The sequence below is a fragment of the Physeter macrocephalus genome, chromosome 14 (genome assembly GCF_002837175.3).
Source record: "Physeter macrocephalus isolate SW-GA chromosome 14, ASM283717v5, whole genome shotgun sequence".
NCBI classification, from domain to species: Eukaryota; Metazoa; Chordata; class Mammalia; order Artiodactyla; family Physeteridae; genus Physeter; species Physeter macrocephalus.
In genome coordinates this window covers 11,650,484-11,669,810 of record NC_041227.1, presented here as the reverse complement: position 1 = coordinate 11,669,810, position 19,327 = coordinate 11,650,484, and the positions used below count along the sequence as shown (strand labels likewise).

The 19,327-nt window shown below is 38.2% G+C and overlaps 1 protein-coding gene across 23 annotated transcripts in view; it reads right to left on the bottom strand.

Moving 5' to 3' along the window:
• Positions 1-19,327, bottom strand: part of STAU1 (staufen double-stranded RNA binding protein 1) — a 61,973-nt gene that overhangs the window by 33,869 nt on the left and 8,777 nt on the right. For 4 of the 23 annotated variants that reach the window (XM_055090583.1, XM_055090588.1, XM_055090587.1 and 1 more), the window contains exons 3-8: positions 14,378-14,443; positions 8,125-8,413; positions 6,325-6,449; positions 4,726-4,773; positions 3,091-3,295; positions 921-1,059 (exon numbers count right to left, since the gene is read on the bottom strand). In XM_055090583.1, coding sequence (XP_054946558.1) covers positions 921-1,059; positions 3,091-3,295; positions 4,726-4,773; positions 6,325-6,449; positions 8,125-8,329 — 722 coding nt within the window. In that variant the 5' untranslated portion in view covers positions 8,330-8,413; positions 14,378-14,443. Of the gene's footprint in view, positions 1-920; positions 1,060-3,090; positions 3,296-4,725; positions 4,899-6,324; positions 6,450-8,124; positions 8,414-14,377; positions 14,444-19,327 lie in introns of those variants that run through there. The other 19 variants (XM_055090585.1, XM_055090586.1, XM_024128322.3 and 16 more) reach the window with 14 other exon arrangements.

Below are 19,327 nucleotides of genomic sequence, written 5' to 3'. Positions count from 1 at the left end.
CCCTGCATCGGCAGGCGCACGCGCAACCACTGCGCCACCAGGGAAGCCCCCAGAAGGTTTTTAATGCATGGCATTTTCAGGTTTCAATTAATATTTTACTGCATCTGTATACCAAGGCTATTTACAAACACATAGGTAAGTTCAACAGTCAAAAAGTACCCAATAACAATAATCAGGAAATCTGTGAATGCTGAGAATTGTGGTGTTGCAGGAATCATGCTCAAATATGACTCAGTTTGGGACTTTCCTGGTGGCGCAGTGGTTAAGAATCCGCCTGCCAATGCAGGGGGCACGAGTTCGAGCCCTGGTCTGGGAAGATCCCACATGCCCCGGAGCAACTAAGTCCGTGCGCCACAACTACTGAGCCTGCGCTCTAGAGCCCGTGAGCCACAACTACTGAGCCCACGCGCCACAACTACTGAAGCCCACATGCCCTAGAGCCCATGCTCCATGACAAGAGAAGCCACCGCAATGAGAAGCCCGCGCACCACAGCGAAGAGCAGCCCCCACTCGCCACAACTAGAGAAAGCCCACGCATAGCAACGAAAACCCAACACAGCCAAAAAAAATATTAATAAATTTAAAAAAATAAAATAACATCATTAGGCCATCTTTGTTTAAAAAATAAAAATATGACTCAGTTGCACAAAGCAGTTAAAAGGGTGACAGCTTTAACCAGATAGCTTGGGGCACGAGCCGTACTGCTCGTGAGGGATGTGCTCAGGCCCTTTCCGATGACAGGAGTTAAAAGAGCATCAAGATACAGTTCCAATGACACCAAGACAATTAAGACTGACTTTAGCATTTGGCAGGCCAAAGAGGACCAAACCATTATGCGCTCTACAATCTAAAGATCTTATTATTCTATGTAAAAGATCAAATATATCTTCACCTGTATTGAAAACAAAACAAACACATACCTTGGGGGATAAGCACCTCCTCTCATGTTGTAGTTATAGGTGGACTGCATCCGAGAGTAAGGGTCGACAGGCTTATACATTGGTTTTTTTCCAAGTTTCATGCACAGTGCATTTAGCTCTACAGTAGGGGTTATGCTTTCTGCAACACAGAATCAACACAAAGAATTATTTTTTTCTGATATGAGAATGACACTCACTAAAATCAAAAAGAATAGCATGCTTTCTACTAATTGGATTCATGATGTATTTCAGGAAAAGATCTAAGTACTTCACTGCTAGGCATCAGGTCAGGAAATCCAAGAATCTGCTGTGATTTCTACGTATTAATACACAGTCAGCAGCACAAAATATACTGTAACGGCTATTAGGGGAGCATCAGTGTAACACAAGATGTTAGCAGTGAAAGCCAGTTGTCAGAAATAAGTTCCAGTACACATCAAATTCCATAATTAAAAAATCCCATAGGACCGTCCAAATCATTTGTTTGGGAATACTCAACCAACATAACTTTGGTTGTACTGACTGACTGGCTTACACTTAGAAGGATGTTTGTACACACTATTTCATAGAACAATTCATTTATTCAGTACTAACTGGAGGCAAAGTACTGTGCTAAGCTTGAACACAATTCTTGCCCCAGAGGAGTTCAAAGAACACAAAACACACTCAAAGAACTACAATACAACATTATGTGTGCTATAAGGAAAGGTGCAGTATCGCTGAGGAGGAGACAAGTAAATTCTATCTGGAGAAGTCAGATGAGACCCACAAAATATTTAGAGGTTTCCATTCTTAATTTTTTTTGCGGGGGGGGGCCGCACCTCACAGCATGTGGAACTTCCCTGATCAGGGATTGAACCTGCGCCCTCAGCAGTGGAAGCACGGAGTCTTAACCACTGGACCACCAGGGAAGCACTGGATGTTTCATTCTTGATACTTATAATGGGATCTGACTTGTGGTAATATTTGTTAGAAAAATGAGTTCCGTTGCCGTATACAACAGGAGCAAGTATATCTTGGGTTATCTCAGAAGTAGCAACTTTAGAAAATACTCATTATTCATCTTCCTTTTTTTCCCCTCTCATTTCAACCAATCCATAAACCTTTAAAAATCATTTAAAAAGAAAACCAGCCTGGAAGGATTAGTGTAGGTGCACAATCACATTTAAAAACAACACTTTAATATCAAACACAGAACAACACTAGCAATGGCAAAGTTAGATTTAAATGCACACAAAAATCCACTTTAAAATGCCTCTTTAGGATGTATGTAGAGGAAAATAAAAATGACTCGATTTGGTACCATAACTGGTTTGACTAAATTTAGTGCATAAATCAAATTTATAAGAATATCTTTGAGTTTGCAAAGTCAGAGGGTCACATGAATAACCAACCTCTCTCTAGCTAGCATCAGAATTATATTTTTTACACAATTCAAATAGTTGCATTTTAAGTAAGAGCAGCTCTGACCCATAAAATTTATCTGCAGTAGAGAATAAATTTAAAGAAAGTATACCACAAAGCAATCAAAAGTAACAAGAAAGCTGTGACCGAGATCTTTTGAGATCTTCCCAGATCATTCCCGAGTGCAAAGGGCCTGGGATGACTTCATGTACTGGAGGGGTAAATCTCTTAAAACAGCCACTTCTACCTACAGCCTCCAGGTCAGTGGTTCCCAAGCTCTCGCCAGACACTCTTCTTTATCAGTATTCTCCCCAGTTGGGCCCTTGCTTGAAGAGATATTACCTACTAATTTGTATTTAAGAAACAAATATTTAAAATATTTTCTCATTCTTGTTAATGATCAGGAAACATAAAACTGATAATCAGGGGTTATGATCAACATGTTATAATCAATATGACTACACGGAGTTGAAGTGATTTTAGCTAAAACCCACATTATTGGCATCTATACAACCTTATCAAAAGCAAACATCTATTTTCATTATGCTTTTCTAAAAATCTCGGAAATCATCTGGCGACATCCCTCACCTCCCATGACCACCTCTCCAGACCAGCAGGAGTAGAGGGACTGGAGCCTGGGAACCACTGCTTTAGAGTAAGGCTAAGACCTGAAAAGATAAGCATTTGCCACTGGTAGTGCAGACTCTGTGCTTTCAAAACCAACAAGTTAGTTAAGAAAGAATTCATATACATACTAAACGGATACCTCTAGACACACTTTTGAAAGGAACCTGTCTTGGCCCACGCATAATACCTGGATTCCTTCCTTCGCTACGAAAAGGGCGGACTATAGGTTTAGGAAATTTTGTTCCTTCCAAAGCTTTGGCAGCAGCTGTGTGTTGGGCTTTTTTAATACTAGTTCCTTCAGCTTCCCAGTGCTGATCTCCAAGTGTTAGCTGTACTGTAAACACCTACAAATGAAAATTGTGAGCTCTCAATTCATGAAACCTGATGTTGACTATAATATGTCACTTGGTCCTTGAACATAATTTATGGTCATGGTTTAAAAGGCCTGGTCATTATCTTGATAATTTATCCCTTCATCCTCTTTTTCGTTCTTTTTATAAACACAAAAAGATACACATATCATTGACTTGTACTGCATAGCGCTCCATGAAAAAACTATGCTTTGAAAGATGGGGGTAAGTACAGAGATTAAAAAATGTCCTCTTATATATTAAAATATTAAATGCTGATGATTTGGAAGCCATCCAAATAGAAAATTGTCTTCCCATTATTTCTCGTGGAAGAAACTTAGCAAACTTGATTTAGACACACAGTAGTACCTCATATAAATGAAGACAGTATTTGTTTTGATGTTGTAATTTGTTTGTGGATGCTTGTCTGAAAACACAACCCCATTAGGACGAAAACTCGAATAAATTTGGGAATGTCAGCCAGGTTCAAAAATGTTGCCTTTTACTTTCCTAAGACTGCACTAGTCAGACACTGCTTCCACTTGCAGAAGCAAATCAGATTCATAGCAAGCAAAGATCTAAAAACGTTTCTGAACCCAATTCTAAGGAGGCATCCAAAACAGCTAATTTTGTCCTCAACAAATACTGACAATGGCAAGCCTCCTTCTTCCTTTTTAAGTATAAAGGTAACTCATGTGCACACTCCATTTGTAAAATTAGGTTATGTTAATCCGATCAGAACTGGACTAATACTCTATCAAAAAAAAAACAAAAACCCATGACCCATCACAGCTCAGTGATTCTTTAACTTTGGTGTGCATCTGAAGAATAACCTGGGAAGTCTGGTAAGATACACACGCCCAGAGATTTCGAATGAACAGCACAAGGGGAGACCCAAGCATGTGTATTTTTAACAAGCTCCCAAAGTGATTCTGATGCACTTCAACGTTTGAAACTCACTACTTTGGAGCTTTTATTCTTCTCATCTTCTTTATCACCGAATATCACTTTATTTCATTGACAAATAATTCACATGAGAAATGGTAATTTGAGTATGCCTAGGTCATTTAAATTTGGTCCCTAAAGGGATGGGGCCCACTTGCCTTACAGCTGATTTTTCTTATAGGTCTTAACTTCAGGATTCCCTCAGTGCACAGCTTCCACTAAAGGGGAAAAATTAAAGAATCCTTCATCCCCCTTGAAATATTAGGGGTCTCCTATATTTGTGCTGCAGTTCATAACGCTACTCATTTAAGCACCAATAGCATGAACTCAAAACCCTGGCTGGCATGAAAGGTCAAATGGCAGAAGAAGCTTGCAATCCTGTGCAATCCCTGAGTCATTTTTGTGATCCTTTCATGGAAAGACATTGAAGGGGAAAATGCTAAAAGATAGAAAAGAGTTAATTTCATGATCAGTCTTGCCTTTCTCCAGGACTGTCCCCGTCGGCGCTGCTGCCACTCTGCTGCCTTCTGTGTGGAGGGTTGGTAGTGAGGTTAGATCTTGGTTCAGACAGAATTAAAAGTACACCAGACCTCTGACTTTTTAAACAGTCTAACAATCATCTAGGAGGGAATAACTTTTCCTCTTTGAACAACTTGTAGGTAAAAAAAAAAAAAAATGCAGTTACAGATTGAACACACAGCCAAATTACCTACAGTACTAAAGTTCAAGTGAGAAAGTACATATTTCCAAAAATATCAAAAACAGTTAATAAAGGGAATCCCAAAGTTAAGATCTGTAAAAAAAAATCCTGTAGAAGAAACAGAACAGTTATAAAAAGTGGCTAATTGCCTTCTAAAAGTAAAGAAACATTTCAAATATAATTATGCCTTAGAATAATATTAAAACTAGCTTCATGTGAGTGGGAAATTTCTGTTTTTCTTAAATGCATAATTGCCTAATAATAATAGTACCATTTCTCAAGCATTTACTATGTGCCAGACATTGTGCTCCACACTTTAATATATCTCACAATAGACTTATTTGGTAGGTATTATTATCCCCATTTTACAGATGAGAAAACTGAGGTTTAAAAAAAGTAGCAACTTGCCCAAGGTCACACAGCTAGTAAGAAGCTAAGATTCAAACCCAGATCTGTCTGACTCCAAAGGCAACTCACCTAACTGTGTGCTATCCTATGGTGCCTATTTATGATTGTGGTTGATGTTACTTTTAGTCAAATGAAAAGAGAAACCTGGTATCATTCAAGGTTTGAGGTTTGCATGTCAAGAAAAATGAGGCATAAAGAGACAAATAACTCATCCTTATAAAAGTATATTATCTTACTGCAAGGCTAGGATCAGAAACAGGAGGCCCAATTCCTTATGTCTCATACTACAGCTGCAAAAGATAAAGCCAGATATGCAAACATTTAAGTTCCAAGATGTACTGATACATTAGCACAGATATCAAACAAGCTTAAAAGACTGAACTCCTGAATAACAAATAGGAAAAATTCAAATTACAGTCAGTCTTTCATTCTCTAAGATGAGGGGAATGAGAAGGGTACCTAAAATCAGAGATAATCCAAAATACTCACTGGGAGACTAATTTTACCTCTCATATTCAAACTTTGTTATCTGATTGCTAACAAGTGGCAAAACTGATTTCCCATTCACCTCCTCTCCCTGCCCAGTCTAAGGTACACATGCACTTTCAAACAAGCAGGAAAGGAGCCAGAGGTAGGCAGAAGCCAGGAGGCCCAGAGCCTGGAAAACTCACAGGAAATCATTCACAGGTGCTTGGGAATTGTCTCTATTCAGAATGCTAAACAACCACACACTAATTGGAGTTTTAAAAGCCAAATATCCCCCAAAGAAGCACATCTTTTCTTTGACCCATTCTGCAAGGATGAAAAAAGAAGCGACTCGCCAACAATCTGTGCTTTTGCATCTCTTTAAGACAACCTCAGCAGTTTGAAAATATGTATTTTGCATCACAGAACCACTTGCAACTGTATAAAAAGAAAGAAAACATTCCTAGTGGGTTATAAATGCAGAAGCAGTATGGACAATATTTACCTTACAGTGAGCTGGACCTTGCTCACGCAAAAGCTTATACTCAGGTTGAATCTTGTTGAAACGGGCTAACTCATTCACAAGACACATTGGGGTTTTCTCTTTGGGGTGTGCCATGTTAGAAGGAACTGAAAAATAACGTAAGAGCATTGAAGTCAACTAGCAGTATTTAAGACTGCAGCTCTCCCAGGGATATGAAAAAAGAGGGAAAACAAGCTGAAGGTCTAAGGATTTAAAGCAGCAGTGATGCAATACTGCAACCCACACTGGGGCACATATCTGAAGACACAGCTGGGATCTTTTCTGAACCAGTTGAAGCCAGGTAACCTAGGAGGGGGTGTGTCTTCAAAAGAGAGAGAATAGAAGTCAGAGGAATAACTAAACCATGGCAAGCACACAAGATTTGAAATCAGATGAAGCACTGCTATTATAACCAAGGGAATGACACGGAGGTCTTTTGAGCATAAACACACACACACTGGTTACCGCAACAGCTGTCAGCTGTACCCTGTTCGTTATTTCATAAAAACTCAATATGCCAATACCGTTTCTCAAACAACGACTGTCCTTTTCCACACAGCTAACTTCTCATTCCTAGGGTGTCCTCTAGTCTTATCTCCAGAGGCTGCCATCCTCAGACCATATCTATTTCTGATAATTGTAAGTAAAATAAAATGGCCTTGGTGGGTGGGAGTTTTATAAAGTCAATAAAATGTGGATATAAGAACACATTAGAAGAAAAAGCAATAAATCCCAGAGGACTGAAATAGTCTGTGCCATTTCCTATTAAGATGGTATTCAAATGGCAAATATGGGGAACACTGAATCGCTAGGGGACCATGACAAGTCAAGAATGCTGTCTGGTGAGCTGGTCCAAGGAAGTCTAGAGGCAGCAGCATGACAGATGCCATGCTGCTGAGAGTGGGACAAGCTAACACTCTAAGAACAGATTTACAAAGTAAAGGAAACGAGACGATGAAGGAAGAGGAGGAAATGCAAGGGAAACTGTCAGGCTTAAGGTTGAAAAGAATTTGTTATAAGGTGACTCTAGTATAGAGACACCTATGCTGACACCCCATTTAATTGGTTTTGCAACTTGGGGGAAGGGGAGGTTTGGGGAGCAGAATATTGTTTTTAGGGTTTTTTTCCCAGGGGTTTCAAGTCTTTTCTGATCAATGAGCACATTTATTTCATTTTTATTTTAATATTTAAATTTGAATGCTTCTAAACTTATTTCTTTTTAAAAAATCTCTGCTTCTTTGTTCAATTTCTAATTGGTCCTCGCTATGATTTCTTAGCAACCTCTGGAATCTCAATTTAAACTTACTTATTCAAAATAAAAATTATCAAATGCCAACACACTCTTCTGCTTTCCAATAAATCTGCCTGCCCCCTTGCTTGGGAAAAATCTTATAGACATCCAAAAAGGAGGCTTACACTTACAAATCAATTCTGGGAAATATATAAAAGCAGAATTTTCCCATATAACAATGACTATCCGAAGTGGTATTTACTGTTCAATTCTTTCTGCCAGCTACCACTTTATAATAGACAAGGCTTTATAGTTTAGTTTCCAATTTTCTTTCTTACACTTTGAAATGGTGTGTCAAAGGCCTCCATCAACCCAATATACAACCAAGTGTGTTCTATATCTGGGATAAAGCAGCGTGGGTGGTATACTTTCTTCTGCTTCTTGAAGGTAAATGTGTGTGAGAGCTCCCTACATCTGCAATCTACTTATCAGATCAGAAAACAGGCTAAGAAAACATTTGAAACAGAAGACACTTGGAGTCATACGCTTACCTGCAGCTGCACTGGTGGATGTAATAGATGCAGAGGGTAAAGCAGAGTTTTGAATAGGTCTACCTGCATTTTCAGAGGGCAGAGAGCTAGTAGTAGAAGGAATACTCATCAAAGGCTGTGAGAGAAGAGACTGGTTCTTGTTCAGTATTTGGCTCCCTGAGAGAGCAGCAGATGGGTTCTGAACTTGCACTTGAACTTGAGACATGGTCACTTTCAACAAAAGTGAACAACTGCAGGTAAACAGCTTTCAGTGCAGGTTAATTCAGTGCTATGAAGTCTAAAGTTCTACCTGAAAGTTGTAAGGGAAAGAAAATAAAAAGATAAATTATAGAGGAGATATGTAATTGCCAATATTCAGTCAAAATTGGTGTCACCTACTCAAGTATGATAATAGCCCCGTTTAGTACGTAGCTATGTTGATGTATTAGAAATGTGTCTCTCCTTGGTATAGAGTAAGGTTCACTAGCCTTGTGAATTTCTCATAGTGTTTTTAAATGACTTACAATACCCACATGCCCTGCATGTTCATTTTACAAAGAGAATCGGCATGGTATGATAATGTTTATTGTTGAATATTAAGAATTATAAACTATAGCTTATATTCAAAAATGCAAATTAAAAAATATGAAGAGGTTTTCCATTGTATATGGGATATGGTAAAGGTTTCTGGTTTCAAAATGGTAAGAAACTGAAAGCAAACTGGGTTTGTAACACCATTAACAGGTGAATGTAAACACTGCTTCCATTTTAGGGCCATATGCTCAGATTGGCAACCTTAGAGCTTTCCTTTACATTGACTGAAGAAAGAGAAGAATTCCTCACGTTTCCTGTTTCTTTTTCCTTATGATGGTAAAAGATCTCTTTGTTTTCCTACAAGGTTTGTTTGAGATAGTCTCATTTATTTACAGATGCCAAACAAGAACTGCTGCACCCACATCAATGCTCATGATCCTGAGAAATCACTTGAATAGCAAAGAACATTCTATAGTATTTCTATCATTAAAAGCAAAAGCGGAGAAGATGAAGAAGAGAGGAACAGATTTCAGACAGACGATTTTACTAGCGTGGCTTGTGGGGGTAGAGCCTGCGGAGCACAGATTGTTTACTGCATCTTGTAACTTCCAAAGGCATTAATCCTAAATACATTTAAATTTCTTCACAAGTCAAAAATAAGGACAGTTCTGCTCATTTTCATAGTCATAGTTCAAAAAGCTGAAAATGTTTAAGCAAATCAAAAGTACTCAAAAATAACCAGTAAGCAACAAGGAATAGAAAAAGCCAACCAAAGCACAAACCAGCAAGCTAACCAATTAGAAGTTCTATTATAGAGTAATTTTTGTTACTTTATTTTTGAAGTCTCAAAATGATTTTTAATTAATGCTGGACCTCTAGAAAGAGATGAATGACCAGAGCAATTAAGTTACTTGAGGAGTCCTGGCACACCCTCTCTTGCTGAGAGCCAAAAGGACTACAAAGTTCAAAACAAGACAAAAAACAAAAACAAACCTCAGCTAAACTATGACTTTGGTTAATAGAGGCATAAACATTACCTTATACAACAAAATTCTCCAATATTGCAGTTGTTCCTTACTTCTGAAATCAGAACAAAATAACAGAGGAGATGCACTTGAAGATCTAGGTAATGGTCTTAGCAGACAAGTTGCCAGTGTCAAGAAACAAGTCCAGAACCTTTCAGAAGTCAGCTATGACCTTGTTTCATTGTTCTTATTTCATTCAGCTGCCAAAATATAAACATTTCTCTCTCAATCTTCCCCCTCCTTCTCTTATTCACTCTCTCCCTCTCTTTCTAAACTCTGTCTTGAGGGCATTTTTCTGAAGAGTATACTCACAACTTCACAACACCAACCACAGGTCACAGGTCAAAACATAAGCCAAAAGCAAAATGTTTGCTCCAGAGTCTACCTGCATCCAGAAGGAGCAACCCAACTCTGCCCTGGGTGGCTCTTGAGAGTCTGAGACTGAATGAACTAAATTTAGAAAGGGTGGGGCCCAAAGGGATCTCTTTTGGCTAATGTTCTCTACAGCAGGCCCACTGCTAGCATTTCCAGTCACAGACATAAATTCATAGGTTTTCTAGAAGTTGAGAAAGGGAACAAACAAGTTATTAATTAAAACTGCCCCCAAAATGTTAACCCCAGGTACACCTGGAGGAGTTATGTCTTTAAAACAACTGGTTGAAACCAGTAGCTCAGAACAGCAAGTAAAAAAAATTTTAAACCCTCCTAATAAGGCTCCGTATTTTACAGATTTTTAATTTCCAATATGACCAATAAAAATTCAACAACCAGTACTCATTTTTAGTCATTTACTAATTTAACATTTCTATGTGTCTTTAAGCCTGAAAAGAGAATCTGAAGCAGTAGTTCTGAAGAGGGGGCAATTTTGCTCCCCAAAGACATTTGACAATATCTGGAGCCATTATTTAGTTGTCATATTTGGGGGATGGCAGAACCTATTAGTATCTAGTGGGTAGAGGGGCAAGCATGTTATTTCTAGTACATATATAATACGAATCCACAAAATAAAATCTTACTAATGTATTAAGCAGCTTATATTCTCAGACAGGAAAAGAAAACCCCCTTTTCATCTCAAAAGGCTCTATAACATTGATGCTAATAGTTTACCCAAACAGATGCTCCTCCCCTAAGAGAAGCCAGGCAGCTATCATAGCTATAAATGGGGGGAAATATATGGTTTACTCACATAATTCAAAGAACAAATAAAGTTTTTCATTACTGCTATCTATATAGTTCACAGAAGCATTCAGGGGAATCACAGAATTTCAGAGATATTACTTCCGTATAAATTTAGAACCTGTTGCTCAACAGTGCTCCATACTGAGATTAAATCCTTAAATGAAAACTTATCTTTTCCTTTACACCTGTCTTTAAGGATGGTTTTCCATCAGATAAATTAGGGACTTAAAAGAGATTAAAATGCTTTATTAGAATCTTCTTACAGAAGAACAATATTTCACACACAGTAAAATTAGGTTGAAAAGTTTGAAACACAGAGACTCTAGTTTTCCCCAGCGTTGCAAACACCTTGACTGTTAAGCCCGTGCTGTGCTATTTCCCTGCCTCCAGCACAGACGAGAACCTTTAATCTGGGTTTTTTCCTATTTGAAGAGCTTGAGAAACCAACTCAAGAAAACATTTTCATCCTGTTCTCAAATCCTAAATTTGTGGAGTACATATAAGAACTATGACATTATAAGGAGTGAGATGATAATTATGGGTACCTCTATAAAAGCATTTTTTAAAATTGTACATGATGTGCTAAAGGGTGATTAGGCACAAATTGCATATTCCTAACTCAGCAATGAATCTAGCAAGATTGGGCCATACTGAGTGCATAGTCTGAGAGATTTAATATACAAAAAGGCAGATTCTTCTAGAAACAGTTTACAGAAACACCTACAATACACTTAGTCCTAATCACTTTCAACTAACAGATTGTTAAATTGCTGCAGTATGAAATACCTACTTCAGCAATTAGGGAAGATCATTTTTAATATCCAATTTTTATCAGGATTTACACATGACATAATGAAGTATCTATATTTTGTGCAATCAACACATCATTCCCGTTTGTAATAAGTGATGTTTCCAAACAAGATGTGTTTTTTAAAAAACAGGAAGAAAGTAAGGGAGGGAAGGAGGGAGGGAGGGAAAAAGAAAGTCATCCCAATTATGGACAAGCTTTTAAGATAGCCAAAACATTGCAAGAAATATCTCCACTTCTCTTCTTTATTATATCTTATATAGTATGGGTACACAGATACAAAGGAATATTCCAGTTCCTCACCATGAAGGAACATTAACAGTACCAACAGCAATTTTAGGATATATTTATTCACTATTCAACAAAAATTTATTAAGCATCTACTACGTGTGAACCCTTTTATGGCAGATTGTACATTCTCAAGTGCTAGAAACTACTTGTTAAACTTTTCCTCAAAGACACAAGAAGAGTCTTTAAGCAACCAACTGTACGTCTATTAATCTGTTCTCATAGCTTCTGAGAGGCTTCACTCTCAGAGAAACTTTGTCAACAACAACAAAAAGTTAAGGAATACACCACTTTTCCTATAAAAGCTTTGAAATACATCTAAAATACCCACATCATTCCCTTACATCCAACACTTACTTCCAAGATCCCTGTCCAATACATCTTTCTAGCTGCAATGTGGTTATGTTTTCTGCAAGTGAACTCACTCCCCCACCACCATACCACCCTACCTTCACCTCCCCCTACCAGCATCCACCATCCCCTGCCCCTTGGAAACAGCAATTCATTGACTCCAAATGTTATCCAAACACCTGCAGGCAGGGCAACCACAAGTACAGAAACATGGCAATCACTATCATCCTACATCATCATTTCCAAAAAGACAATGTCAACATCAAGCAAATAATGTCCAACAGCAGGCCCATATATCAAATCACACAATAATAAAAGGTTCTTGAAAAGAAATATGACCAAACTACTTAAAAGAAAAAAAAAAGACCACAATGTACTTGGTGCTCAAGAGAAAGACACATGATGAGGCACAATCACTCACAAGACAATAAAATGAGCCAAAAATAATGCCTGGAAACAACCCAGACTGTTCGAGACCTTTGCATCCAATACAAGTGACTGACTGCAGCCCCCTCGCACACTTGGCCCAATGCCAAGTGGGCAACGGAGGATTTTCTTTCCACACAGATGTAACCATTAGGTGGTCCATTTAAAGAAATACTTCCTAAAAGAGAATTCATTATTAATTGTTCATCACAGAAAAACCATCACACCATACTGTGCACTAAAGGGGAAAAAAAAAAAAATTTACCTCTGCAGCCTAACAAGCTGCAAACCTTATTTTCTTTTCTAGGTTTGAGACGTTATCAAGTTCCCCTCTGCCCTTCCCTAGGAGAACTTCTTAAAAGTAACTCAACACAAACACTTATTATTTTTGTAAACATGGAAGTTTGGGTTTTTTTGGCCATGCCGTGCAGCTTGCGGGATCTTAGGTACCCAAGCAGGGATTGAACCCAGACCCTCGGTAGTGAAAGCGCAGAGTTCTAACCACTGGACCGCCAGAGAATTCCCAAAATGGAAGTGTTTTTAAATCAAAATGAATATGTTTGTGATTTGCTGGTGATTGTTAAGAGTGATACTGTGTAACATATTCTTGAATAAGAAGGGGCTTGGTTCAATACACTTAACTGTCTTTTCTTTCAAAGAAAAAAAATTGTAGTCTGTAGCCATGTGCCATCTACGTAGAAACCAGCCTTGCTGCTAAGTAGCAACAAACAATGTTAAATCAGGTCAAACTTCTCAGCTGTGGCTTTCAGTTCTACTCCCAACTCAGATAGCAATTATATGCCCAACTCTTGCCAATCCACTGCTTGCTGCCTCAGTTTCCCCAAAGCACTCTGTAATACGCTCTTTGACAAAGCCTCAGTTGTAGCAATCTGAGAGCTAAAACACTGAAGGAATCCTGGTAACAGTTACTCAGTTCTTTGAAAAGAAAAGCATTATACAAATTCAGTGTGATGAGTGCAAATCCATTCCCTGAGCTTTGTATAACTTCTCTAAATTCCTTATGCATCAATTTCCTTATTCCCAAAGAAAGCAAGGGTTAACTTGTCTATTAATTACCACCTCAGAGATAGGGTATGATCATGTGCTTTCAGCCCTTAGAGGGAAAGTGCTAAAAAACACAAAGCAGTGTCAATGCTTGCAGTGTCCTGACAAAGGACTGTAAAATCCTGAACACTCTTACAGCAAAACTTTTTTGGTCGAGATGATCACAAGCAGTCAGTGGTAAAGGGAACTTGTTTTCATTCACAACAGAAAACAATGTGGAATTATTTCCACAAGTTTGAAAACCAAGTTTAACATAAGCAATCTGTGAAATCAAAAGCAAACTACGAAAGTTTCTATGACCAAGATGCTATTGACCGAGTTATGTTTAACAACACCTCCGTGGTAAATTTTCATGTCTCTACATTTAAAGTGTATGGCAGTGCTGGCTAGAAGGTTTTACATTCTTGCCAACAATTTTCCCTGTATTGACTTTCTAATTAAATCTCAAGAGTAAAAAGAAATCAAACTGCGTAAAATTTCTTGTTTCTCTAATACTATAGCCAAAAGTAAAAGTCATTTTCCACACAAATCACTGAAGAATTCAAAAACATTACAGATTATGAACAGGCCTGAAATTACAGAGCCAAATTATGCATACCTTAAAAACAAGTGCTCCAGCAACAATGTTGTTTTGGTTCAGAGAGGTTAAGTGATTGGGAAACTCCTGGAAAATAAGAAACAACAGTAGTTTACTAGAGTAGATCTTTTTCTGAAAATGAAGATATATATTGCTAAAGTTTTGGGGAAACCTAAAATTTACAAGTAGGGAAGGAAGTTTCTGAAAGCATGATGTCATGGCTTGAAGCAGCACACTGTAGAGTCTACAAAAGAAACAAGTGCCTGGGAACTAACTGGGTAGAAAGTGCTTTGCAGAGACACAAACATATGAGACAGTAAAAATTTCCTTTTCAAATCTTAATTACTTCCTGCTAAGAGAACTATGAATACCTCGGAGTTAATTTTTTAGAAAGGAACTGGAGGGAACTCCCTGGCATTCCAATGGTTAGGACTCCGTGCTTTCACTGCTGAGGGTGTGGGTTCAATCCCTGGTCAGGGAACTAAGATCCTGCAAGCTGCACGGCATGGCCAAAAAAAAAAAAAAAAAAAGGAACTGGACATCATATACTGTCCAATCACACAAGCCTGATTTTTAAATTTGCAGCCTTTAACTCCTGATTAAATATTTTATTCATAAATGTCCTTACCATATGCTTGGTGATGCAAATGCAATTACATGGGAAAATTTACAAAAAGGAACTTGTACATAAATATTCTTATATTAAACTGCAAAATATGAAAAAGCACATTACCTCCAGTAAATCCAAATCATAATCATTCTTTAGAACTGGATTTCACATGACATAAGAATTTAACTCTCAAACTCTCAGGTCTCATTTATCTAGAGGTGCTCCTTCTGTAAACTGGCAGTAGTCAGTAACAAATAGAATTCCTTACCTTGAGATGCTTTTTGCGTGTTTAAAACATAAAGTAATTTTGCTCATTTCAATTTCATACTGCTACTGTGACTTAGTAAACAATAAAAAGTAGCTGTTCACTGTCCAAATAATTTCAGAAATAAAATCATGAGCTTTAATTGGCTCTATAGTATTTTAACAACCCAAATTCTTTCTGTAAATAGTACACTATACTAACAATTCTCCAATCTAGAACCCTACTGTTCCACAGTCTCACCCATTCAAAAGACTAGCATTAATGGAAAATGAAAAGGCCTCTGCACAGCCCAAACGAATATCTAAGACCACCTAATAGAGGCCATGCCTTCTGCCAGTGCGGGCTTCCCTCAATTCAAGCTCATCTAAATCTATGCTGAACGCTTGTGGCAGGTTCGGTTATCTAGTTTTCTAGCCCAAACCTGAAGTTAAAAAAATAAAATGTTAAAAAGGAGGTGATAGAATCAGACAACAGTGAGAAACAACTCTAACAACTTAACAACAAAGAAAAAAAGGGGGAGGTAGGAGAAAAACAGCAGTCTACAAACCCCATGGATTTCAAACATCTCAACACAACACAGGTGATAGCTGAGATTCATATAAACATTCACACTTCCATAAGCAAACTTTGTTTTTAATCCCCATTTGCAAAGCCATCATGATTATTACCAGTGTATCTTTATACCACTTACTTACTCCAAGCAGCAGCAGAGAAGAAAGACTATGGGATAAGCCCAACTCCCTTTCTTTCCCACTCAAGAAGCACACTAGAACACAAGAGAGTGAATTAAATTCATTGCTTTATTCACTCAACAAATAATTACTGAACACCTACTAAACAGTAGGCACTATTCTGGGCACTAGGGAGAGAGGAGTACACAAATAAGATGTAGTCCCTTTCCTCATGGAATTAACATTTGTATAGGAATAACCCTGCCTCCAACACAAACTTAAATAAGTAATTCACAGTGGCATTTTAATTAGTAGTAACATCATTTATAATACACATTACCTCATAACTAAAGAAGACACAAAAGAACATAAAAGGTCCCCTGCTGCAAGACACTGATTTAGAATAACGGCAACAAGCTATGACATGGCTTTTTGGGTGAGGTAGAGAAAACTCTCGACTGGGGATCTGAGTTTGGGTGCCAACTCAGGTGCTCAGTTGAACTACCCTGAGCAAGTTACTCTGTAGACTTCAACCTTTTAATATATCAAATACGGTTACCACCACCAATTTCACATGATTAACAAACAATAATCATATTATTCTTGGGTGGATGAACTGGTAATGTAGGTGAAATGCTTATAAACTACGACAAAGTTAGCTAATAAACATCACTTTCTTAGGGTACACAGTAACCAATATTATAAAATAATATTAATAAATTACGTTCAAAACACACTATTTAAGAAAGAAAAAAAATGTAGCAAACTTAAAAAAACTTCGTCCCCTCCAAAAAATTTTTTGTACTTTATTCTTTATGTTTGGTGCTTAATAAATTCTGAGTTAACAGGGAAAATAGTTCCTTGGCAGTCGTCCTCTAAATGTTCCAGACTGTAAAGGTTCACTCTACTACAAACCAAAAGGAAACTTATTTACCTGACTACATTTGACTGTCATCTAGGTAAAGGGTCATGGAGCCTCAATGAGCAGGTTAAACTGTGCAACAAAGAACGTAAGCCTCCAAGAATAATCAGACTTATCATTACATATAAATTATCTACTAACAGAGGAAAGGACTGCCTTGCATTTTGTACCAAATCACAATGGTACTGGCAGACAATGGTTCTATTCATATCAGGATGGAATTTGCAAGGGTAGAAAATTCATGTCTTAGTTAATTTTAATCTATAGAAAGCATGGACTTCAAAAGAGCAAAAATGTGCGAGAATCAGACAAGATCTAGGTAGATCATAAAGCTCATGCCTGAGAGGAGCTAATATAGTAACACCTTAAGAAGCATTATCTGCTCATTTCATTCCCAGAAAAGACACATTTCCAACACCTTTTCATGATTAATGAGACACACTTATGCCTTGGTTGAGGTTAAACACAGAATGGAAACTCATATACCAAATCCAAATTCATAACCCCAAATCCAAAGGCATATTTAATTTCAGTGATCTTGCCTTTTAAGACTAGCCATGAGGGTTGCCCTGGTGGTGCAGTGGTTAAGAATCCGCCTGCCAATGCAGGGGACACGGGTTTGATCCCTGGTCGGGGAAGATCCCACATGCCGCAGAGCAACTAAGCCCACGCACCCCAGAGCCCACGTGCCACAACTACTGAAACCCGCATGCCTAGAGCTACCACAATGAGAAGCCCATGCACCGCAATGAAGAGTAGCCCCCTCCTGACACAACTAGAGAAAGCCGGCGTACAGCAACAAAGACCCAACGCAGCCAAAAATAAATAAATAAATAATTTTTTTTAATGGCTGGGAAGCAAAGAGGGCAACAACCCTATAAAGTTAATTAGAGGCTTAGTTAACTCATTTCAGAGTAAAGCAGAATAATATGATTCTAAATAAACTAATTTTCAGACTTCCCTGGTGGCGCAATGGCTAAGAATCCGCCTGCCAATGCAGGGGACACGGGTTCGAGCTCTGGTCCTGGAAGATCCCACATGCCGCGGAGCAACTAAGCCGGTGTGCCACAACTACTCAGCCTGCACTCTGGAGCCTGTGAGCCACAACTACTGAGCCCGCGTGCCTAGAGCCTATGCTCCACAAGAAGAGAAACCACCGCAATAAGCCCAGGCACCGCAACAAAGAGTAGACCCCGCTCACGGTAACTAGAGAAAGCTCGTGCGCAGCCAACAAAGACCCAACGCAGCCAAATAAATAAATAAATTTATATATTAAAAATAAAAAACTGATTTTCTTGGCAACAACCTTGTCTACAGTTAATAAATCATTTTCAATAAACTTCATGAAGGATTATAGCAATAATTTAGGGGACAGCATCCTTCAACACAAAGGCTAATGAAACATCCTCATGCCCATTTACCTCTAAGCCTCACCCCCAACCTCTGAAACAGCTTAAAAGTTTTAGTTTAATTTGACTATAGTAATCTGTCACAACAAACAAAAGGAAACTGAAAATCTTCAAACTATTTCAAGGAAATGATGAACAACATTCATTTAAAAGGCTGAGTACTACTGAGCCAGACTTTTTTCCAAATTGGTCTGAAGTCCTAGTGAACAAAATTCTTCCTAACTGTGGTGGGTGGTAGAACTGGGGAGAAAGCACCGGTGACACGCAGAATAAATTACTCTAAACAAAAAGCACCAGAGAATAGAGACACGTTGTGCTTCAGTGGAAAGAGCTCAGGACCCCACTCCAGTTACTTGGTCTCCCAGATGGGCCTCAGCACCTCAGCTATTACGACCCTTCCTTTGCAAAGACGTTGGGGAGTAACACAAATACAACACAAAGCGTCCACTTCAACCTCTGGCACAAAGAAAGAGCTCAGTGAACAGCAGCTTTTATATTATTAGATAAATTCAATCTGACCTTTCAGATTCCTTTGCTCCATCAAATAACGCTCACTCTGTAATCCTAACGTGGCACATGGTAAGAGTTTAATAAATAGTAGCAAATATTATTATCCAGCAGATTCACTGATCCTGTCCTCAGTCACAAATATAAACTTATAGTTACACACCACTTGTAAAAAAAACATTTTAAATGGGAATAGAGGACATGCTGACTAAAATCAACCCACACTCACTGGGCAACCAATTCTAACGCTACTTCAAATATAGAGACAATCTGATGAGCAACCATTTTGATTTTGGGAAAAGACCCCAGGGCACTTAAATAGATTTTCTTAGACTTTGTAGTCCAGCAGACATTTCAAAAAGCCTCTAGGACAATTATGATCTCTTTATTATAATACAATTATCTGTTTTGCTTCCATTACTGTTATAAACTCACAAAGTCATCACATTTTTCCAAATTAGATTCCAGATTAAACAGAAGCATATGGGCTACAGATTTAATATTTAGAAGACTAATTTTTTTTTTTTTTTTTTTTTTTTTTTTTTTTTTTGCGGTACGCAGGCCTCTCACTGTTGCGGCCTCTCCCA